Genomic DNA, 24097 nt, shown 5'->3' on the forward strand with positions numbered 1-24097 from the left:
GCCAGGCTCCCTCGCAAGAAGGCGGCTCCTCATTGAGACGGGCGAACACAGCCAACGAGAACCCCCGGGGCCTAGGAACAAGCAATGATGGGGAAAGGAACAGCCCTAGCTAGAGGGGCTAATGGAGCCGGACTCCAGCAACCCTCCGCCCCCAAACTACCCATGGGCCACAGAGATTCCCTCCCCCACCACAGCCGTCTTCACTTCCCAATCACAGAGCCCCACAAAGCCTCCTCTGAGCGCTCCGCAGCCCCCGAATGCTGCCCCCACAGCCTCTCCCTCACAGAGCCCCCCGAATGCTCCCCCTCAGAGTCCCCCTCGATGCTCCCTCTTTGTGCTCCCCAGCTCCTGAATGCTGCCTCCACAGCCTCTCCCTCACAGAGCCCTGAACACTCCCCAGTCCTCCCGAGTGCTCCCCCCGCAGTCCCTCCCTCACAGAGCCCCCCTCTGAGCGCTCACCCCACAGCCTCTCCCTCACAGAGTCCCTCCAGTGCTCCCCCAGCCCAGCCCACAGAGCTCCCTCTGAGCGCTTCCCAGCTCCCGAATGCTGCCTCCAGAGCCCCTCCCTCAGAGCCCTGAACACCCCCCAATCCCCGCGACTGCTCCCCCACAGAGCCCTGAACACTCCCCAGTTCCCCCCCAGAGAGCCCTGAGCACTCCCGTCACCCCGAGCGCCCCTCTGAGCGCTGAACACCCCCCAATCCCCGCGACTGCTCCCCTCACAGAGCCCTGAGCACTCCCCAGTGCCCCCGACTGCTCCCCCCAACAGCTCCTCCCTCACAGAGCCCTGAGCACTCTCTAGTGCCCCCGACTGCTCCCCCCAACAGCTCCTCCCTCACAGAGCCCTGAGCACTCTCTAGTGCCCCCGACTGCTCCCCCACACAGGCCCCCCCTCACAGAGCCCTGAGCACTCCCCAGTGCCCCCGACTGCTCCCCCACACAGGCCCTCCCTCAGAGAGCGCCCTCTGAGCGCTTCCCCCCACAACCCCCTTCGGAGGCTTGCCCAGCCCCTCGCCCTCAGAGCACTGCCCGGGCGGCCCGCCCCCCCGCAGGCTCCCCCTCGTGCGGGTGCCCGCGGGGCAGCGGGAGCGCGCAGGTCACGGCGGCGGCCGGAAGCGGTTCCGGGACGTACGGGAGCCAACATGGAGCCTGTCGGGGCTGCGGGACCTGGGGGAGGCCGGTGAGGGAGGGGTCCGACACAGAGCGGGCGCGGAGCCAGGGACGCTCCCGGTCTCTCCTGCGAGTGCCCGGCCCTGCGGCGGGCGGAGCTGCCCGGACCATGTCCCTGGGCGAGTACGAGCGGCACTGCGACTCCATCAGCTCCGACTTCGGCAGCGAGTCCTCGGGCCGGGGCGGGCCCCGCGCGGGCCCCAGCCTGGGCGCCGAGCAGGAGGAGCTGCACTACGTCCCCATCCGCATCCTGGGCCGCGGCGCCTTCGGGGAGGCCACTCTCTACCGCCGGACCGAGGTACCGCCAGCGGCTGCGCCCGGACCGCGGCTCCCTGGCACGACGGTCCCAGGCCTGAGGGCGTAACCGGCCCCGGTTGCCCCTGGGCGCTCCCCCGGTGCGGCCCTGAGCCCGCGGGCAGCAGGCGGCCGGTTGTGTTCAGCGGCGGCCCAGGCCAGCCCGTTGCGCTGTGGAGGCGACGCGGGCATGGCTGGCTTGGCACAGGCTCCTAACGGTGGGAGAGGTTTCGGTCTCTCCATCAGCTGTGGCTGGAAATAGGGATCCTGCGCGCCCTGCCTCCTCTGATAAAGCCTCGCTACTGCAAACCGTCTTGCCCAAGTCAGGGCCTGCTTCCTAGACGGGGGACCAGCATGGGCCCCGGCCACACCCCTTCTGCTAACTGGCATCGCAGTGAGCCTCGGCCAGTTCACTTCCAGCTCCCTTCCAATCTCTGTAGGGCACTGGGACAGCAGAGAAACTGTGGCCTGGTGTATGCTGAAATAGCCATAGAATTGAGCATTTTCAGCATAATATGTGATATCACCGCCCAAAGTATCCAACTCCTGCAGAAGTCTCCTATAGGCATTGAACAGGAGGAGCCGCAGGATAGGCCACTGTGGTACTCCAGAGAGAGACCTTGGGAAAATAGTTGTTCTTTAACAACGGCCTCTGAGTTATCGCTGAGAGAGAGGAGCTAAACCACTGCAAAGTTGTGCCATATGCCTCTGCAGGGGCCTGCATGCACATCAGCAACATCGGCTGGTCAGTGGTATCATAGATCTACTTATTATGGATGTGTACCATTGTAAGGCAGATATCTTCAGTCATAGATATCAGTACAGTTTCTGTGCCATACCCAGGCCTGAAAGCTGATTGTTTGGAACAGGAAAGCAGAGGAATTGAGATGCTGGCAGCATGCCCTATAATAACCTGTTCAATTTTTTTCCCCAAAAATAGGCGGTTAGGGCCCAAGTGATGACTGAAGATGTTAATGTCAAGCGATGTTTTTTTGAGCTGAAGTCTGGCTAGTGCTGCTTAGAGGATTGTTGGCCTTTTGGCCTTTCAGATTTTCAAAGTGAGGCATTAAGAATCCCTGCCACTAACGTACCTCAAACTTTTCTGCTGCTTTCACCAGTTATAACAAATACGAGGCCATCCTGCAGAGCTGACTGAAGCTCTCTTAGTATGTTCACAATCTCAGTAAAAACAGAGGAAACTCAGCCACAGAAGCCAAAGCTCTCTTTTCTCCCCTTTCAATTAAATCCATCCAGATTCCTTTTTTTGCTGCTGCTGGCAGAGAGAAACACTTGACTCCAGTTATCAAATTGTCTTTAGGATTTATTACTTCTGCTAGGATTGTCTTTAGGATTTATTACCTAATACAACTAGGTATTGTAGCATGGGTGGCTGGGGACAAACAATGATGTTTCACCAAGGCATTGACAGAATGACCCAATGAATGGACAGTATAATTCTACAATTGGGTGGGTGTATAAGGGCAGACTGTAACAATTCTCTGTAGCTCCTCAAGTCTCTGTTTGGATAAACTGGCTCTGGAGTAGCGAGGAGCTTCTGAGGGCCAATGCTCTTTCACCATACCCTACATTAATGCTTGTTGGGAAAAGAATGGATTATAGCAGAATTGTTGTTTTACTGGGGAATGCACGGTGTTTTTGAGTTTGTGCAAGAAAAAACAACCACCAAAAGACAATAAAAACCTCCCATTTCCCCATAACACTTTCCTAGATAAGTTCCTAATTTATTTTAAAACAAGAGAGCACTAGCCAGTTAGAAAAAACAGCTACATATAGTGATTTTTAGCCTCAGAAATAGAGAAACTTTAAATTAATTCTGTGCAAAAGCTTGGCCTGAATCATAGAATATCAGGGTTTGGATGGGACCTCAGGAGGTCATCTAGTCCAACCCCCTGCTCAAAGCAGGACTAATCCCCAGATAGATTTTTGCCCCAGATCCCTAAATGGCCCCCCTCAAGGATTGAACTCACAACCCTGGGTTTAGCAGGCCAGTGCTCAAACCACTGAGCTACCCTCCCCCTCACTGAAATCTGTAAGCGAGAGAAAGTGTGTTTATCTTTCATGGAGGTTTAATTTCCTGACTCAAGGGTACATGTTGTTCTTTACTCTTCCCAGCAATATGTTTTAATTAAGAGTCTTTGTGTTTCAGGATGACTCGCTTGTGGTGTGGAAAGAGGTGGATCTGACCCGACTATCAGAAAAAGAACGTCGTGATGCTTTGAATGAAATAGTTATCCTTGCTCTGTTGCAGCATGACAACATCATTGCCTACTACAATCATTTCATGGATAACACCACACTGCTGATTGAGCTGGAATACTGTAATGGTGAGATCCCCAGTCCCACCTGCAAAAGGGAAGGTGCTGTGCAGCTCTGGAGCAGAATCTGCTGGAGCATTAACTGTATTTCTTAGTATCTTCTAGAGGGAAGAGGAATAAAGCCAAATCTTGTAGTGCAGCTAGAGAAAGGGATATTGTGGGTCTATTGCAGGGTGCCAAAAAAAGAAGCTAAGTGATCAATCTAGGTCGTTCCAGAGACTGACTAGTGATTGTGAGCAGATGGAGCATTGAAAGAAGTGGAGGTATTATTAATACAGAGCTCTAAATACATCTCCTACATTTGAGCATGTACATAGGTCTTTCTACACTGTCCTCCTATCAGGTCATCTGCTCCATCTTCTTGCCAGTACAGGGCATGTCTCTGTTTTAGGGATATGGCCAGAAGACACAGCACCTTTTTAAATGAGTCATTTCTTTAGCTAGAGTTACAACCAGGGCTTGAAAATCCTCCTGTCCAGGGTAAGCAGGAATCTTTCCTGGGCAAGTGCCATCAGCTTTTGTAGAATCTAAATCTTCCATTGGAAAAAAAACGTTTCTAGCCATTATGGTTGTGGAGAGAACCTTTCAGACATGAGCCAAGTTTAAACCAATGCAATGATAACTTCCAAAGTCTGAAAAGAGATTGATCCCATTTTGGGGGTGCGGTGGTCAGCAGATACCACTGTTGGGAGATGGGAGGGGCCAGGCTATTACTGCTGGTAAGGCAGCTGGGAGAAGAGAGAATGTGCAGCTGCTACTGTTAAGAGCAGAGAGCTCTGGATGGAGCTACTACCTCCACTCTCTGGAGTAGGGGGCACTGTGGTGGGGGAGTCCAATCACCCCAGCAGATGACTATGTGAGCTTGGGGCCTTCCACTAACACTACCTGCCACTCAAGCAGAAGATTATTCTGTATGGGAGCAAGGTCCCTCATGTTGCCACCACCACCACAGGAAGGGTGAGGACTCCACACATGCACAGCTTTTTGAAGGTGCCTCACACACAGGGCTCTCTGCTTGTGGGGATATTGGCAGGAGGAGGCACTTGTACAAGAGCTCTTTGCTAGGGTGGCAGGCAGAGGGCCTGTAATCATTGGCTCTCATGCTGGCCAGTGCCTCGCTGCTCCTCAGGTCCACTGCCCTTGTTTTTAGGTGAGATGAGGTGTCAGTCTAGGACAGGTGGGCAAACTGTGGCCCGCGGGACCATCCTGCCCGGTTCTTGAGCTCCTAGCTGGGGAGGCTAGCCCCTGGCCCCTCCCCTGCTGTCCAACCCCCCCCACCCATAGCATCAGCTTGCTGTGCCGCCAGCGCTCTGGGAGGCAGGGCTGTGAGAGCCGCCGACCTGCCCCGGTTTTCTAGACTGCATGGTGGCATAGCTGGCTCTGGCCAGGCGGTGCAGCTGCCAGTCCTGGCGCTCTGAGCGACATAGTAAGAGGGCAGGGAGCGGGGGGGTTGGATAAGGGGCAGGGGATCCCAGGGAGCAGGGGGCAGTTGGATGGGAGTTCTGGGGGGGGTGTGGTCAGAGGACAGGGAACAGGGCGGGTTGGACAGGCGTGGGAGTCCTGGGGGCCGGTGAGGGGTGGATAGGGGTCGGGTAGTCAGGGGACAGGGAGCAGGGGGGGTTGGATAGGCGGGGGGTCCTGAGGGGGCAGTTAGGGGCAGGTGGTCGCGGGAGGGGGCTGTCAGGGGACAAGGAACGGGGGCAGTTGAATGGGTCGAGGGTTCTGAGAGGGGTGGGAAGTGGGAGGGGAAGGATAGGGGGCAGGGGCAAGGTTGTTTGAGGAGGCTCAGCCTTCCCTACCCGGCCCTCCATACAGTTTTGGAACCCTGATGTGGCCCTCAGGCCAAAAAGTTTGCCCACCCCTGGTCTAGGAGGAGGGAAACAGCCCTTTACACCACTGTGTGTGAGTCCTCTTGCCGCTCTGACAGAGGCTCTGATTTGGGGCCAATATAAATTGATTTGAGGGGGCAGATAAGGGCTGGCCAGTATTAATGGTTACATCCCCCCACGTACATGAATGTGCGCATATGCACACACACACTCTTCCTCTCTAAATTGTTTTATTTGAGGGCAGACCAGCATTAATTGACTTATTTGGTGTAGGAAGGGGCAGTATGAGTTGAGAGCTCAGAATTCACCCTGCAGTAGACAGGAGTATTAGGGGCCAACTAGGGGTGACCAGGAGGAGGGTGTGTGGCTTAAGACACAGCTGTATTTTGGCCTAACAAATGGGCTTAGTGTTTGAGCTAGTCAGTGTTGGGAAAATATTATAAGCCCTGAAGACAGCAATAGTGGGGCAATGAAATGCACCAGATGTTGCTCATTTCTCTAGACCCCTTTGTTTTATTTCTGGTGTTGGGAGTGGGTTCCAGTTTAGTATAAACTGTAAATTTCAGTAATTAAATGTTTATGCATTGCCTCCTTCCAGATGAATATGTTAGATAAGACCATGCCTACCTCAGTTACTCACAACCCTACTAGACATCTCCTGACAATGGGATGCTTTTGAAGTTTATTGTTGCTCTGTGTTTGCAGTTCTTCAGCCAGGTTTCAGTCCAAAATAATTTTTATTCATTTTTCAAGCAAGATTTAACTAGACATTATCAAATATACTGTGGAGATCCAAAACCATATGGACAGAAAATATTAGTATATAACCCCTCTCTTCCAGGGGTCTACAAATGTAGTTAAATATTATCCCCATTTTACAAATGAGGATGCTGACACACATGGAAGTTGTGACTTGCATAAGGTCACACAGCAATCATGGCAGAGCTGGAACTAGACCCAGATTCATCATGGAAGAATGCCAATTAATACGTTTGTTGAAAATAACCTGAAGCATAATTGATGGGAGAGTGAAAAACCTGGGAAGCAAGAATGAGCAAGAAAGACCCCAGTGTGTTAGTTGGCAGCAAGTTAGACATGAGTTTGCAATGATTTGATATGAAAAGAAAAAAGCGAATGTGATTTTTGGCTCGCATACACACACAGGCATCACATAACCAAGTGGGGAGGTAAAGTGTCTCCCTACATATGACCGTGGAGATAGTGTACCTGAGATACAGCATTCATACTTGGGCAGTTCTGTGCCAAAAAGATGCAGGTACACTGGAAGGAGTTCAGAGAAAACCAACAAAAATGATTAAAGGGCTTGGGGTAGGCGGGATGGGGGGAAAGGGAGTTTGATTTGTGAAGAAAGAAAAGAGCTAAATATAAAAGCTTGGCTTTTAAATTACTAAAGGGGAAGATGCATTGTTTTAAAATATTTTAGAAGGAGTGAATGCAAAGTGAGGAAAGGTTTGCGTGCAGCCTGCATATGACTAGGAAGAATGGGAAGAAATTAAGCAAAGGGAAATTTAGATTGAATATCAGGAAAATCTTCCTTATAGGGAGATCTGTGGAACACTCTCTCAAGGGATATAAAGGAATTCCGTCACCAGCACTTGGAACACCTAAGATTTGACAAAGCCTTGGAGAATGTACTGCAGGATGTGCTGTGCTGTCCCCATGGGAATGAAAAAGAGGGCCTAATGGGTCGCTTCATCCCTTACATCTATGATAATCACCACTGAAACATAAGTAGATGATTGTTGAGGACTAAAATGGTGCAGGATGTAATCAGAGGAATCTTGGGACTTGCCGGTAAGATGCTGGCTTGGTAGGGAGTATTTTCTTGCTTACTGCTTGCTGCAGTCCATTTGTTGATCATTCCTTTTAGCTTTCCTTGATCTTCAACTCACCCTCCTGGAATTGCTAGGCAGCCTGAAGAGAGAGACTCTGATTACTGATTAAGGCTTCTGCTCTTGTTGGATTGTCCGTTTCACATGGTATACCTTTCATCAGGGCATTTGATGGTCACAAACCTAGATAATGGGGCTTGCATGGACAGAGAAGATGGGGATGTAATCACTGCTGCTCTTGGGGATTTTTCTGCAGTGGTTGTAATTCTTTTTATTTTGTGTTGAATTTTTTGCTGTGCTCTGCTGGGCAGTCTAGTCTGATTCCTGCCCATTCTAAGAAACACTGTTACATAAGGGATTGGCTGTTCTTTCATATACATCTTTTAGAACAAATTGAAGGTGGTGCTGAGAGAGAATAATCCCTTTCTCACTTTAGATGTGCCAATTTCCCTGTTAGAGGAAAGGGGTTTGCATTCTGAAGAACTTGTTTGTGTGAGACACTGCAGATTCTAAGTGAAGATTACAGAGGGAGAGCTACTTAGGAATCTGCTGGACTGTTGCAGCCTATTCAGAACTGGATTCTTGATGGTACATCAGCAGAACATTTACTATCACTAAGATGTGCTTCTCTCTCTCACTTTTAATTGCAGGGGGGAACCTCTACGATAAGATCCTGCGGCAGAAAGACAAGTTGTTTGAGGAAGAGGTAATTTGGGCTGTTTGAGGATAGCAGTGGTGCTGGTTTCAGCGCTACTTGAACATATATAGTTATCTGTGTGTTTATATCATGCTCCTTCCCGTAGCATTAGCTCACCTCTATTCTTGTCAGGGGTCTTGCCTTGTATCCTTTGGGCTGTAGTCCTGCCTCTTCTTTTGGACATCATAAGCAGTTATGAAGTATCAGGAAGCCTTTTATATCGCAAATGGAATAATGGAGGGAGAATCAGTGGCTGTGGCTGCTTTACGGTCTCAGCTGAGATTTTGCTCTAAGATCTCCCTTTCTGCATTCCCATCTGACTATCACTCTGCTCATTTCTCTATTTTGGCCTTCCATGGGATCTATTCCAAATACAGCTTGTTCACTGACTACTTAATGAACCTGTCTGACTGGACTTTTTTCTGGGCTATACTTGTTAATGTGTACTCTTCTTTTCTCATTAGCTCCCACATTCTCACTGCTTCCTTCTCCCATTTTGTATTAAGATTCTCACATTTGCGCAGCTCATAAAATAAACTTGAAGAATTTGTGAGTCTTGTAAAGATAAAATGGTCCAAGTTGGGGGTTGCAAAGACCCACCCCACACCAAATTCCTTCAGAAGATCATTAGCTGCCACTCCTAATTATTTTTACTGGTAAGGTACCAATTTCTATAGCATGTGTCACAGTGCACTTTGAAGATCACTGACACAAAATTATCTTATGGAGGTTCCCTCTTATAAGGATCCCCAAATTGAGATATTTCCAGGGGAATGAAGAAGACCTCTCCCTAAAGGAGCCTCCAGCCAGGATATTCCTTGCTGATGGTCACTAGGTTCTCTTGCTGTAGCTTGCCAGGACAACGGTGTGCGTAATTTTTGGACCTCATGTGACCTTTGTTCCTGCCTCTACAGATGGTAGTGTGGTACCTATTTCAGATTGCATCAGCTGTGAGCTGTATCCATAGAGCTGGAATCCTTCACAGGTAGGTGTCTAATGTAAAAAAGCTTGGGTGAAAGTGGATTCATGTGTCTGAGGGCCTAACCCATTTGAAAATCTCTGCGCTCCTACTTCTGAAGCGGCATACCCCAGGCTAGCAGGAGGCATGGGGAGAGGGGAAATATGTCATACTTGTGTGATGTTCCTTTGGGAAGCTTCCCTGCTCAGGGCTTATCTGGGTGCTTTGGCATTAAATGCCAGCTCACCTCACAAGTTTAGGTTAGAAACTGCATTGCTGATTTTGCACAATGAACTAGAAAATAATTGCTCTATATAGCCCATGCTGCAGCCATTGGAACCTATTGATTGTTGAGTAAAAAGGTAAATATCAATAAGGGAATAAACCAGCCTCTGACTTGAAGCACAAAACAAATTTATTTCCTAAATCAGGCAGGTTGGAGGTAATCACTAGTGGAGAACACTGTCCCCATCTGCAGTAATATCCCAGCATCAGATCAGTGTGTGAATCTGCATCATTACTCATGTGGGCTAACCACATCACACCAGTGCTCCATGGACTGCAGTGGCGGCTTCATCACAATTCCAGGTGCTGATGTTGATCTGTAGAACTCTAAATATAAAATAGTGTGTCTGGGGGGACTATGTTTTCAGTGAGGGGCTTAAAGCTCTGGATTCACATTCTTTCATACTTAACAGTCTCCTAACCTTAAGAGCTTAGTGTAAAGCTCATCTCTTCCCGAAGGCCTTTGCCTAAGGCCAGAGGTGCTGGAACAATTTGTATAGTGCGGGTGCTGGGAACCATTGAACCAAACTGTAAACCTTGTATATAATGGAAACCACTTCAAGCCAGGGGATGTGGCAGCACCCCTAGTTCCAGCACCTATGCCTAAGGGTGAGGCAGATGGCTGTTATGTTTAACAGCTAAGTTCTAAGATTGGGTTGCTTTTACACTGTGTTTTATTTTGTTAAGAATTGTCCATGGGTTCATATGCCTGGGATTGGCCCATTTCTGAAAATGGAAAAATAAAACTGTCTTTAGTGGTCTTCACTGTGGTTCACAGGAGAAAGAACCATAGTCTGTACATTGGGCTCTGAAGGATGAATGTTCTAGACTATTTCTGTTTGTGCATATATGATAAAACACAGCTAAGGTGATTACTGCCCTGGGACTATGGGAAGAGAAGCTCTGTCAGTGATTGCAACAGTGGGCTTTCCATGTCTGAAGAAATGCTAATCAAGTCTGATACAGTGAGAGACACCATTCACGGCTAACAGAAAAAGGAAGGCAACAAGTTCACTCCAAATCCTGATGAGAAAACAGAAAAACACTCAAGTACCCCAGCTTCATAGTGACACTTCTCTCTCTTTTTCTCACCAGAGATATAAAGACATTAAATATCTTCCTCACCAAGGCAAACCTGATTAAGTTGGGAGACTATGGGTTGGCAAAGAAGCTGAACTCTGAGTACTCCATGGCTGAGACTGTGAGTATATTGTAGCAGAGCAATTTTGGGGCAATGTAATCAAAGAATTTTTGTTTTTAAGAAAAAAATTAGACATGTGAATGCTTGCTGGTAGGGGAAGTGCTTTTTAGTGGGTGGAGGAATAGGGATGTGAGGCTGCATCAAATGGAAGGGCATTATGGAGAAGGGATAAATGAAGCTGGGTGGTAGGGGAGGTAAGAGGGACTTGAGTGCTCAGGTGAGGGGGAGGGATTCTGGGAAGGAGACATGGGGATAAGTGGCAGGAGGACTAGAGGAGAACTGAGGCAGGGGCGCTGGTCAGCAACTCTGGTCAGTCCTACATTCCATAGGCACCGACTTCTGCTGGCACCGGTGGGTACTCGACCTGCCCCTGCCCCAACTCTGCCCCGCCCCCATTTCAACCCCTTTCCCAAAGTCCCCACCCCAACTCCGCCTCCTCCCTGCCCCTATTCCAACCCCTTCCCCAAATCCCTGCCCTCTCCCCGCCTCCTCCCCTGAATGCGCTGTGTTCCTTCTCCTCTCTCCTCCCTCCCAGAGCTTGCAGCAAGCACTGGGAGGAGAAGTGGGGACGTGATGTCCTTGGGAGGAGGAGGAGGTGAGGTGGGTGCAGAGCACTCACCAATTTTTCCCAGTGGGCGCTTCAGCCCCGGAGTACCCATGGAGTCAGCGCCTATGCTACATTCTCCTCTTCTGTATGTATGCACCCTTCATGGGAGATAGGATATGGAGGGCTTTGCCTCTGGGGATGTGCCAGGGTCCTGGGAGGACTCTGCCCATCTTTTGGGTCTGATCCTGCTTCCCTGATCCCCTCTTGAGTCAGGTTCTGGAGGGGGCTTGCCTGTCTGGCAGTCCCTGAGCCCCTCTCCCTACCTTTTCATGTGAGCTGGAGGTGCCCGCTCCTCTAGTGGGGGAGCGAATCTGAGTCCATCTCTCTGATGCCAATGGATATGTCTACATAGCAAAGACAAATCCTCGGCTGGCCTATGCCAGCCAACATGGGCCGCAAGGCTGTTTCATTGCTGTGTAGGTTTTCAGGCTCTGGAGGGTCCTAGAGCCCGGGCTCTAACTTGAGCCTGGAATTCTGCACAGCAATGAAACAGCCCGAGCCCCATGAGCCTGAGTCAGCTGGCACAGGCCAGCTGCAGCTTTTTCTTTGCTGTGTAGACATACCCTATGTGAGCCAGGATCTGGAGAAGCCCTACGCTTCTGGGGGAAGCTGGGAACAGAACTAAGAACACTCTGCTGACACAGGTGAGGCATTGAGAACAGTCATGCTTGATGGGTATCACAGGCTCTCCAGTGCTAAGGCAGGGAGATGGAAACACCCACTGATGAATGGAGCAGTTAACACATCTCTGAGTTATTGTTTCTGGCTGTGTTAATCTCCATAGGGTGTTCTTATTCATCAGAGATGATCACATCTCTCTGAGCCTCCAGTGCTTTTAGGATTATCCTGGGTTGGGGATCTGCATGTAGAAAAGCAGTTGCTGATGATTAATTTCATAAATATTATAGTGGACAGCAGCTCTGCTAGAGTTAGGATTGAGAAGATTTTTCTGTTTAAAGGATGATTTTCCTATGTGTTCCAAAATCTGCATGCCTGTCCATATTGTCTTGAAATTTGCTGTGTCTTACGGGGGTGCAGGGAAGGGTTTGTGATCCACATTTGGGGTCATTTGACCAAGGGATTCCCTAGATATGACCCTCCCCCCCTGGAAAAAAGCTTTTCTTTAAAGTTCACAGATTCTTCCAGCATTTTTTGGGGCACACTGGGCTTCTGCAATACTAATGGTTTAATGGGAAAGGATGGGGAGGGTGAACTAGAAGTGGTGGTGATGGGTGGGAATGGGAGCTATGTGTTGCAGGGAATAGTGGGGGTGGTCGGGAGGAGAGACACACATCAGTCTTCGCTCACAAAACTCAAAGCACCAAGCTGCTCAGACTTTGATGTAGCACAGGTGTTTGGAGCACATTGTCCTGGAACATCCAATACAGTTCTGTTGAAGGAGCTCTCCTCTTCTCCCTCCAGTATCTGATCTCCCAGCTCCATTGTTCCTGTGGTGATTAGTAGGCTTGGAATTGGAGACTGCTCTCAATCCCAACCTGTAAAGGATTTTATAGGCTAGGACACCTGCCAACACACACTTTTTCCCCCTAAGGCTTGATTGTTAAATTTAATGCAGCTGTTGGTGTTTTGCTAGGATGCTTCCTTCCTTTAAAAACTTCCTTCCAGAACATCAGCACTATTACACAGCTCCATAACAAATCGGAACTTAGGGTTACTGTAGTATGCCCTAGTAGCTCCTGCTATAGCAAAACCATTTCAGTTGTAACCCATTTTCCTCACATTCATAACATTTAGAAATTCACCTTTTGTGCTGAGAATTTCCATGCTTGATTTTTGCTCAAAAGAGTGTGTGTGTGTCTTTTTTTTGCCCTCTCCTTTTTGGCTGGTGGATAATTTGAGCAAAATTCATTCTGACACTTTTGAGTTCTCTGAGGGTGACAATAAATACATGCTGAAGTTGGTATTTGACTGTGTGACTAGAGTTCGTGGAGTTGTATAACTACCGCCCAGCTTAAGGGAAAATGGATAGTGGATAATAGAGTAAGAAGGGATTGAAATAGCCCTGTGAATGTTCTGGTAAGATTCTAGCAAAGACTAATGAAAGCTTACCTCATTTGTGACATAACTGCCCATTCTCCCAGCCTAGCCTAGCAGTCCCAGGGTCTGGTGCTGAGACAGTTTGCATAAAGAGGATTATAAATATCCCCCTCTTCCTAAAGACATGATCTATTCTCATTTCTCTCTCAATTTCATTCCACAGTGGTTAGTCTGACTCATTGCTAAGGGGAAGAGCCTATTCATCTGGAAGCTTCTTCCCACTTACACCACTTGTCATGTTCGTTCTCAGTTTCTCATTGTGATTTTGAGCTGTTCATCTTTGATGTGGTGTTCATGATGGCTTCTGCAGTTAACCAAAATATAGGTTTCATTGTTGAGGAAAGTCCAGTCCTGCAGCGGAAGTCTTCCAGATGGGATTTGGGCCAGCTTTTTGGCTTCCTGATCCTGAAAACTTCCCTCTTTATTCTGAAACAGAGCAGCTTTTGTCTGCTAACATCCCATGGTCAGACAGAACTGCTCACCAGCTGTGAGCTGGCAGCTGCTTTCACATGCTTTGTCAGATTCCTTGCCCCTCACCTTCCCAAGACTACTCGGAGGGAGGGTGAGGAGAAATGGATGTCTGAGCCTATGTTGTCATCGCCTGCTTTGTAGTCCTGTTTGCTCTCACCTGCAAGGTGGTGAATGGTGAGGTAGGGCTATAGGTCCGTCTCCTGAAGTCCTAACTTCCACTATGTGCTACATCAGAGTCTGAGCAACTTGGGTACCTTGGCTTTTCTGTAAACATTAGAAAATTAAGGTTTGCAATGGAAACGCTGATGGGCCCATAGTAATTATGGTGGGTCTGGGTGGAATGTATATGAAGATTTTCTGCTTTTGTTGTCTAGTTGGTGGGAACTCCATACTACATGTCCCCAGAGCTCTGCCAGGGGGTGAAATACAACTTCAAATCTGATATCTGGGCTGTGGGCTGTGTTGTCTTTGAGCTTCTCACCCTGAAGAGAACCTTTGATGCTACAGTAAGTCCATAGACTGGGGGATAAATTGAATATGCTGTTTGTTATTGTCACAGTGTCTCTGCTTGTCCTGTAGTTTTTCTAACTTTTATTTTTATTCCTTCATGGCTGTTGGTAATTTTAGTGTTTATGAACATGAGGGTCTGAAAGCACAGCCGAGAGCTGAAAGTAATATGGGCAAACTTTTCCTGCCCGGCTTTGTTGATACTCTTTGATCCTCCCCGCAGCCTGAGACGTCGCGCACATGCAGGGAGTGTAGATGGTCCTGATTTGTACTAATGTTTGAAGGGAAATGTTCCCTTTTGACCAAAGCAGGACTTCATTAATTGGCTGTGCAACCAAGTCCCATTCCCCCCCCCCCCCCCCCGAAGTCTTATGCTGGTAGTTGAGAGTTTCACAATACAGCATCCTGTTGTGAGAGTTTGTAATTTCTGAACCTCTTAGGATTTAATCATGTTGTCTTGTTCCACAGCTTAATTGTATGAGGAGTGTGGCTGACTGGCACAGCTGGGAGTTACCACTCAGCTTTGTGGGGAGCATGGCTGGGTGGGTGGGTGAATAAAGCTGCCAGCTAGTATAGTGTGGCCATGTGGGGAATACAGCCAGCTGGCATGGTATGGCTGTGATATGTTCTTGTACCAGCTATGGGGCCATTTCAAATCACTGTCCTTTTCTGACTTTTCATTGTCAGTGGTGCCAAGACTCCAGTACATGAGTGCCTGCATGGTATCTTCAGAGCTGGGGAGCTTCTGTACACTGATGGAGCCTGACAAACAGGGAGGAGCTCACCCTCCCCTCCCTCATTGCCTCATTTGGAGAGAAGCTTGGTGTTGCCACCAAGCCCTAGCTTGGAAAGGCTGTCTGGAAGAGGTAGCATTTTTGCAGGGGAGGTGACTAGGTTGCTGCAGCACCTAGTAGCAGCTGGGAGGAGAGGGGACATGTTGAAGCGGGACAGTCAGAGAAAGACATGATTAAATATCAGAGGCCTGCAGCATCCCTCCCCATTGGGCACACTGTCCAACTCAGCTCACCTCCGTTACAACTGGTCATTGTTTCCTCCCTAGAATCCCCTAAACCTGTGTGTGAAGATCGTACAGGGAAATCGGGCCATGGAGGTTGATTCCAGTGTCTATTCCCTGGAGCTGATCCAGATGGTGCACTCCTGCCTCGATCAGGTTGGGAAGATTAATTTTTTCTTCAGATTTTCTGCCCGTTGCCTAAGTCCTGCAGCTCCAGAGCAGTGGGTGACTGCTCAGATGGGTATTTCAGAGTGGGGTATGTAGGTGCAGACAGATTCCCACATGCAGCTGCCTTTGCAGCCTGGTGTGTCAGTGAGAGTGACTTCTGCTTCCTCTTGTTCTCTGAAAACTTCCTGTCTGGATGCCTTTCCAGCTCCATGGGATTTGGGGGGCTGCTGGATTTTCTCTGATGCTGTATGTTGGGGGATGGTTAGAGGCTGAGGTTTTCACATTCATCAGCAGGCCTATCAGCATGATAGATATGGAAGCATCTTCCCAGCATGATCTATCCTGGCTCCACCTCTGGCTCCAGCTCTCTGGGCTGTGGCTCTTGGCTTAATGTTCTTGTTGCCCTCAGAGCACGTGCTTCTTGGAGGCAGTTAAATTGCCCACATCTTTGGAGTGTTGTCCACAATTTGAATATCTGGCGTTTAACCCTGTGCTGTCCAGAGACGTGATGGCCCTTTGGTTCATTTCTGTTTGACCGCTTGCCTTTCTGAAGGCAAGCAGGGCATGAGAGGAGACCACCAGTGGGGGTTGGAATGAGCTATTCTATCCCAAGATTTCACTGTAGACACTGACCCTTTCCTTAGGAGTGACCTGTTGCTCACCTCTTTTCAGGATCCTGAGAAGAGGCCAACTGCCGATGAGCTGCTTGAACATGTTCTTCTCAGCAAACGCAGGAGGTAGCCAAATGTTCTCACCTTGGACGCAGATGGGCTGTAGGGGTCAGGAGGGACCTTGGAGCTTTGTGCAAACTAATAATTCTGATGCTTCCTGAATTCAGCCCTTTGATTGATTTCTGGCTGGTAGGAGAGACACCTGAAATAGACTCTACCATTTTCAAGAGAGGGGAGTGGATTGCTGCTATTCAGGCAAGAGAAAACCTTGCTGGTGTCTTTTAATTAACCTGTGTACCGATGGGAGCATGGGGGTCTGGGGAGTGTCCATCTGCCGTCTTCGGCCTAACAGCTGATATGCTGAGAACTCTGGTGTGTTTCTCTGAGACTCCTTAGAGGGACCCTAGCTACTGACATTCAAGTTAGACCTTTGGGAACACATAGCAGTGTTCAGGGACTTGTAAGGTCATTGTAAAAGCCCTTTTATCTCCTGTATCTCATGTAATAAGCTCAGTCCAGCACTTTCCCCTTAGCCCTCCCTGCAGAGTTGTGATGGAAATGCCCCATTTCAGTGGGTGCCCACACTTAGCTGCACTAAAGACCATGTTGGCAACTTACCAGAAGCCTGAGGACTGTGCTTGAGTATTTGCCCACCCTCATCTTCAGTGCAGAGGGGCAGCCCACAGAGACTGCAAGTCAAGTCCCAAGATGTGCTGCTTCATGGTGTTCTAAATGGCCTGGCTGAGACATAACCTACCCTTCATGTAAGATGAGGGTGGCTGTGGGCCATGCTGTTGGACTGTTTGAGTTACCCTTTGGCCACCCTGGTGATAGTAGACCTATTTCCTTGCTTGAAGGTGCTTTTTGTTGGTATGCAACCCCCAGAATGATGCTCCAGGCTGTTGTCTTGCTGAACATTCCATCTTTAGGATGAGATTTAAAATCCACATCCTGTTCACTTATGGTCATTAAAGATCCAGTGGTACTTTTCACAAAAGTTAGGCTGTAAGCTTCATCATCATGGCCAAATTCTGGCTCTGGTATATACTTTTTGCCTCCCTTAATTCCCACAAGAGTTTGTCAGCTCTGTGGTGCGTTACTTCTGCCCTAATCATGTGTATTGCTGTAGGATGTGTAAATAGCTGCTGCGGTCCACCCCGGAAGGAGCAGCATTTAATTTGAAGAGAAAGTAATCCCTGAATCCCTGTGTATGGCTTGTCACTTTGTGGAGTCTGTAAAGTGTTTGGGCTATAGTAATATGTAGTTATTATTTTCTATAATGTTTTTCTTTTTTTTTTCCCCTGTGGCAGGGAGATGGAAGAGAAAGTCACTCTGCTTAATGGGCCAACCAAACGACCAAGGTAATGATTTGAGCATGTATTTAAAGAGATATTTGTAGCGAATACCTCCCTACCTAGAAATTTTGCTGAGAATGTTAGAGATGAGGCTGACATATTCTTAATGGAGTGTTATCGTTAAAAAAACTTTAAATGCAAGAAACTCAGGGAGGGTGCAATTGTATGCTCATCAGTGTATGAGGCTGTAATCCGACTCCCTCTTTTTAGGCTTGTCTCAAGTGCAAAGGTGGGAGTTTCTACTACATGTGGGGAGAGTGTTAGGTGGATCATTCCGTCTCTAGGCCAAATAGGGAGGGTCGTCATTTGCTTGAAGGGGCCCCATAATTATTGGCAGATAACATGCAGCTAACTGATGCTGATGAAGCAGCCAGTGGGACCCAGTTCAGAAGAGTAGGAGGTGTCCTGTGTGCATCTCAGTTCCCTCAGTGTACATTGTTATGTCACTTGGCTTGGTGAGTGGCCTCGGGGAAAGGGATGGGGTGTGGAGGAAGCACTGCTTGGACTCTGAGGAGGCTGCCAACCACAGCCTATATCTGTCAGCTACCCATCCTTTTCCGTGGAGAGAAGGTGTGGTGATGTCCCCACATACTTGGCTGTTTGTGGTAGTCTGGGGTCCGTGGACAGTGAGAGAGTTGGCTCTGGCCTGTATCTGGAGGGTGTGATCTCTGACTGGTATTGGGAGGGCAAATGAGGTAGTTACAGTGGGTTTCTAGGCCAGATAGGGAGGGTAGTCAGTATAGACTGGGCTCTTCAGGCCATAGTGAAATGGGGGAGATGCTGGGTCTACACTGTGTTGAGGGTCAGATGTGAGATGTTGAGCTCTGTGGCACTGTGGATGGTTGGATGAACTGCAGAATGGTCAGGTCACTGGCCCATATGTGGTGGGTGGGTTGTGATTCATCAGTTTGTGGTGTAAGGGAAATAGTGGGTCTGTGGCCCATTTTAGTAATGTAGATGGAATAGGGTGAGTGTTGATGAGGGGGCAAAGCTAACATTGGTATTTTCTGATCTTTAAAGTGTGCAACTTTCTATAAAAGTTCTGTTAGCAGCCTTTTGAGGGTGATACATTCTGAACCCTAACTCAGCCCTAATGAAGTTTTTGTTGGATAATTCCTTTGTGTGTGTGTTAAGTTTGAGTGAAAGAGAGTGTCTTATAGTCAGATAACTCAAAAACAGTACTGGAGCGGTAACTCAAGTTAGCTATGGTTGTGGTGCGGAGATGAGCACAATTAATTGAGGTGTGGTGGAACAGTGAAAATTACAACAAATAAAGCATAGTTTTTAAGTGAAATCCCATGGCAGACTCACATTCCTAGAGACTAGTTTCCACTTTGAGGCTTTTGAAAATGAGGACGATTAGATTTTTTTTAAAAAATGAGGTGAGGTGTGGTGGTATTCATAACAGTCATCGAGCACTCCAGGACATAATAATCATGGCCCACAGGTACCAGGCTGCCAGTGAGGAATTGGGCTATTCATTTTAATTTTGTGACAGTTTTTCATAAAACAGGGTATGTGCATAAATTCTCCCTTAATCCCAGCTAATGAGCTAATCTGTAGCAAACAATTTCTGCAATAAATTTAGCTGTTTTTCTGCTGGCGAATTATCAAACAGTTTGATTTTCACACTGATTATTTGAAAGCATTGGCTCAGCTCTGTGTTTGATCTTGTTTCAGGCCATATGTTGTTCACAAACTATTCGCTTTGACTGTGGCTTCCATTTTGTGATCTGTTGTTTGTGGAGTGATTGGTCACCTAAGTTATGTAGCGTGTTTTTGTTCCTTGATTGGATGTCTGAAATTCTGTTAAAGGGAAACTGGAGATTGAGGTGGCTATGTGTTCCTTTATGTATGTTTGCGTCATTATTTGTGAATCTTTCACTTTCTGAGCACTTTTTCGTGAGTACTCATGAGACCTTCACATTTGACAAATACCAACTGTCATGTCAGTGTTCTAAATGTCATTAGATTGGATTCTGGTTTTTATTTGAATGATTGTTGGAGGCTCCTTTTTCTGCAGTACTCACCCAGCTGTGCTCCTAAACATATTTCGAACACTCCAGACATCACAGTCTCTGAGGAGAGAAGAGTTTTTGTAAAGAAAAACCCACTAATATTTGTGAAGAGCTGCAGCTCAGACGCAAGCAGTCCAATTCTCTTTTAGCTTCTCCTCTGTGTGGGGACCAGAAGAAAGGATTTGGATTGAACAGTGTTGACAGTGGTCATAGCTTCATACTAAGATCATTTGTGTTCTGGGGGATGTTACACAGGTCGAGCACCGTCAGTGAGACACCAATTGCAGTGGTGACTTCGCGCACTAGTGAGGTGTATGTTTGGGGGGGTGGGAAGTCCACCCCCCAGAAGCTGGATGTCATCAAAAGTGGCTGCAGTGCGCGCCAGGTGTGTGCCGGAAACACTCACTTTGCTGTGGTGACAGTGGAGAAGGAGCTCTACACTTGGGTGGTAAGTGAGCCAAGCAGAAAGAACTTGGGAAGGCAAGGAGGCCAGGGATAGAAGATTTAAAAGTTAGAGTATCCAGCCATAGATCAGTTTATCAGTCTGTTAGAAACAGGAGAATAGCAGCTCAGGAAGGAAAGAGATTAAATGTAGACAGGTTTGGGGATTGGATGAAGTAGCGGAAATGGTTGGAGGCAGCCCCTTTGGGTGCTAACCTAAACCTCTAAAATATAATATTTTTTTATGGTGGGGAGGGGGGGGGGGCGAAAGTTCTGCTGTGGAGTCAGGTGTTGAAGTGCTGCTGATGTTACCCAGAATTGCAGCACGCCAAAGGGTGGTAAGTTAGGGACTGTGGCATGATGCCCTGAGCCAATTATCCTTTCTTTCTCTCCCTAATCTCAAAGTGCAGTGTCAGTCTTGTACTGTTCCACTGGCCTGTATCTATTTTTGGAGAAGGGTTTTCAGAGACCACATGGAATGGGTGGGGGGGTCCATTAGAATGCAGGAGTCATGTGCTGAGTGCAGGAACCGTGGCCTGACTGGATATAGGTAGGACTCTGAGTACTCTGCAGCAAGCTGGTTCCAAATTCTGCAGCAAGGGCCTCTTCTTTCAGTGACCAAGCTGGAGACTGCAGCAGCTTAAGGTAAATGGAAAAATTGTTTTATAGTGAATTTTAAAATAATTCACTTTTGTTTCCCCTGTTGCTTTGGTATTAAACTAAACAAATGTATCCTACACCTACATTTTCAGCATTCTGCAGATTTTTGTATTGACAGTACACAACTGCAGCATTGAACCTGTTCAGAGGGGAAGGGGAGGAGCAGGAAATGTTGATAATTGAGTAGGGGATAGGTCTCTTGGGGAGGGAGGCAGTTGGTGATTATGGGACAAACACATTCACTACTAAAACCATCAGTGAGATCATTAACATTGTTGATACTCTAATTGTCATATTTAGGTTTCAGCATCAACAACCCATCAAGATAAAAGGGGAAGTTTAAAATTCTCAGAGCTATTGTTTCAGTCTGTCTGCAGACTCAGGCAGACGTTGCTGCATCAGTGACACCTGTTTCACACGCTTAAGGATTTCTTTGCACCCATAAGCATTAGCAGTGTATGTAATAATGAAAGCTGAGATCCTTGAGCACAGTTCTGCACCAATGAGCATATCCTGCAGCATTACAGATTACACAGGGCCGTAGCCATATAATGCACCTGTCCATTTGAATAGGCATGGGAAAGGAGAGGCGTTCCTTCTTAACGCCTGTGGCCATCAGCTGATGGCTTGAAACCTGATTGCTCCTCCTAAGGGCATAATTAAAGCTACCTGAAAGCCCAGGGTGGCATTTAAGTGGCATTTGTATCATACCCCACTGAGAGACCAGCCCTTTCCCTAGGATAGGGTAACTAAAATGCTTTCCCTTGCTGTTTTCTCCTTACCTCCTCATTCTCAGGCTTCAAGGGTACTGACAGTATCCTCCTGAGCTCTGGACGTGCATCCTTACCAGGCTTCTATGTATTACAGAATATGCAGGGGGGCACAAAGCTGCATGGCCAGCTGGGGCATGGAGACAAAGCTTCATACCGGCAGCCAAAGCGTGTGGAGAAGTTGCAGGGGAAGGCTATCCACCAGGTGTCCTGTGGGGATGACTTTACCGTTTGCATCACAGGTGAGAGACTGATTGGGTGGCATGAGGGGAGACCCTGGTCTGCTGCACAGTGGATCAGTCAGCCTCCAAGACCAGATCAGCAGAGCAACTTTACCAGGGGAAAGGCTACACTTTGGCTTTCTCTGAGCTTCTCAAACAAGAGGCCTGCAGGTCCCAGCATGCAATGATCCATCTTAATATGAACAACTAGGTTACATTTCAAGCAAAGACTTTATAGTCTCCTGGGGCCACTCCTTTGTATTACAGATGAGGGTGACCACAGGGATCAGGCTCCTTTGGCCACTCCACGGGAGGCTAATAGGCAGCCTGATGCAAGCTCCATGTGCTGACTGAGTTTGCTCCTTCTTCCATGCAGATGAAGGCCAGATGTATGCCTTTGGCTCGGACTATTATGGCTGCATGGGTGTTGACAAGGCATTTGGCTCTGAGGTCCTGGACCCTCTGCAGCTGGACTTCTTCCTCAGCAACCCTGTGGAGCAGGTCTCCTGTGGAGATAATCACGTGGTTGTTCTGACCAGAAACAGAGAGGTCTACTCGTGGGGCTGTGGGGAGTATGGTATGTGCAGTCATGTCACGTCCTCTTTCTGGGACCTGTTCCAAGCTTTGGAGGCCTAGGGACGTCAGACACAGTATGACCCTGAGAGGGAATGGAAACACATCTACTTTTACTCGCAACTGGCAGGATGGTGGCTACGATGCAGTTATATAAAGCAGGGAATGGATGAGGGCTGCCTAGGGCATCTTGGAGGCCAAAAAATCATCTAGTCGTTCATGGGGTTTTCTTTCCAAATTAGATTGAGAGATGAGGAATGAACCTTTGGGATTTTACTAGGAAGTTGGGAGGCAGGGTGGTTTCCCCAGGAATAGGTACTCCACTTTTGGGACGGAGAGTTCCCTGTGAACTGCAGCAGTGCACTTTGTCCTTGATGAATAAAAAGCAGCACTGTTTTCCCAGAAGCAGGGCTCCTGGCATTGGGGGATTCTGCTAGGAGTGGGGAAGGACAGGGGCATATCCCAAGGACAGGCCTCTCAGCCATGGGAAGATTGTGCATTCCTGTTTCTCACCATAGTCTGTCTGTCTGACATAGGGCGCCTGGGTTTGGATTCGGAAGAGGATCACTACACCCCTCAGAAGGTAAAACTCCATATAACTTGTCAGAAATTATTGGAAATCCATATAAAATCCCTCCCAAAAGGAGTGAGAGGTGAAGTTCTATCATGGGTTAGAAACCAGCTAAGAGACGGAAAAGAAAGGATCAGTTTTCTTCATGGCAAGAAGTTTACTTGGAGGCTCCAAGTGTTACTTGATGTATTTATCAATGATCAGAACAGGTGGATAAACAGAGGGGGGTTAAATTTTGCAGATTACACAAAATTATGTAGATTAGTCAATAGTAGAGAAGACTGTGAGGCACTCTGGAACCTCACATGGAACCAGCAAGTTTGCATGGCTAAAATGTTTACTGTGATCATTTTCCCCCACTCACTACAAAGATCGCTCCTCACCATCTTTTCTTTACCAAAAAGATGTTGTGTAGATAAACAATCCCCTGATCTTTATCACACTTGTTCTTACTTCCCCTATGCTGTCTGTTGTTCTAATTCAGTAAGGATCAGATGTTTACATTAAATAGGAAAGAAGATGCAGAAGGAAGAAAAACACATGCTTTGGGGATAAAAGCCAAATTCTGATAGTGCTTAAGAAGTGACTTCCCTTATGGAGTAATAACAGTTACTAATGCAAAATACCATTAAGGTCACAAGCTTGGTAGGATTCACTGTAGGATCATATGTTGATATGGATGGGCTTCAGGTCATAAAACCAAACTAATTGTCAGGAAGATGTAACTTCCCGGTGGGCAGTTTATTCTGTTATGAAGTTTCTTACACATTCATCTGAAGTAGCTTGTATTGGCCATTGTCAGGAATAGGACCTAGACTAGATGAACCACTGCTTTGATCCAGTCAGGTGTTTCCTGTGTTCTCGGTTTCGTCCTTGGCTTCTGCTCTGTATCTGTCAGGTCTTGATTCCTGGCAATTTTATGTTTTCAATCTAGGTGGATGTTCCAAAGACCTTGAACATTGTCTCAGTCCAGTGTGGCTGTGATGGGACTTTCCTGCTGACCCAGACGGGCAAAGTGCTGGCATGTGGACTCAACGAGTTCAACAAACTGGGCCTGAACCAATGCACGTCTGGGATCATCAACCATGATGTGAGTGCATCTGGTGCTCCTGTGCCTGCTCCCAGGGTTTCCTAGAAGATGGGGAAGCAGAGGTCCCCCAACAATGGCAAGGAATCCATCACATGGGATACGTCCATCTACTGGATCCCAGCTCAGAACTGCAGGGGGAAGGGAAATCCTAACGCACCTGCTAGTATGATGAGAGGCAAATCATTCCCCAGCCTCACATCTGCCAGTGGGTTCAGTTCACTTCTGTGGTGGTAAAACAGCATGTTAGCTGCATCTGGGGCACTCATACAACGTAAGTG

At 48.0% G+C, this 24097-nt stretch overlaps 1 protein-coding gene across 4 annotated transcripts in view; it reads left to right on the top strand.

Moving 5' to 3' along the window:
- The first annotated feature begins 1096 nt into the window (after nucleotides 1-1096).
- The window catches only part of NEK9 (NIMA related kinase 9), a 36151-nt gene continuing 13150 nt past the window's right edge, over nucleotides 1097-24097 (top strand). For 3 of the 4 annotated variants that reach the window (XM_039533865.1, XM_039533863.1, XM_039533864.1), the window contains exons 1-14: nucleotides 1097-1468; nucleotides 3632-3809; nucleotides 8133-8188; nucleotides 9094-9164; nucleotides 10518-10623; nucleotides 14134-14265; nucleotides 15327-15437; nucleotides 16122-16186; nucleotides 17431-17481; nucleotides 19749-19941; nucleotides 21462-21606; nucleotides 21962-22162; nucleotides 22695-22741; nucleotides 23664-23819. In XM_039533865.1, the coding sequence (XP_039389799.1) occupies nucleotides 1280-1468; nucleotides 3632-3809; nucleotides 8133-8188; nucleotides 9094-9164; nucleotides 10518-10623; nucleotides 14134-14265; nucleotides 15327-15437; nucleotides 16122-16186; nucleotides 17431-17481; nucleotides 19749-19941; nucleotides 21462-21606; nucleotides 21962-22162; nucleotides 22695-22741; nucleotides 23664-23819 (1701 nt within the window). In that variant the 5' untranslated portion in view covers nucleotides 1097-1279. Of the gene's footprint in view, nucleotides 1469-3631; nucleotides 3810-8132; nucleotides 8189-9093; nucleotides 9165-9568; nucleotides 9726-10517; nucleotides 10624-14133; nucleotides 14266-15326; nucleotides 15438-16121; nucleotides 16187-17430; nucleotides 17482-19748; nucleotides 19942-21461; nucleotides 21607-21961; nucleotides 22163-22694; nucleotides 22742-23663; nucleotides 23820-24097 lie in introns of those variants that run through there. The other variant, XM_039533866.1, reaches the window with a different exon arrangement.

This window comes from Mauremys reevesii, linkage group 4 (genome assembly GCF_016161935.1).
Source record: "Mauremys reevesii isolate NIE-2019 linkage group 4, ASM1616193v1, whole genome shotgun sequence".
Taxonomy (NCBI): Eukaryota; Metazoa; Chordata; order Testudines; family Geoemydidae; genus Mauremys; species Mauremys reevesii.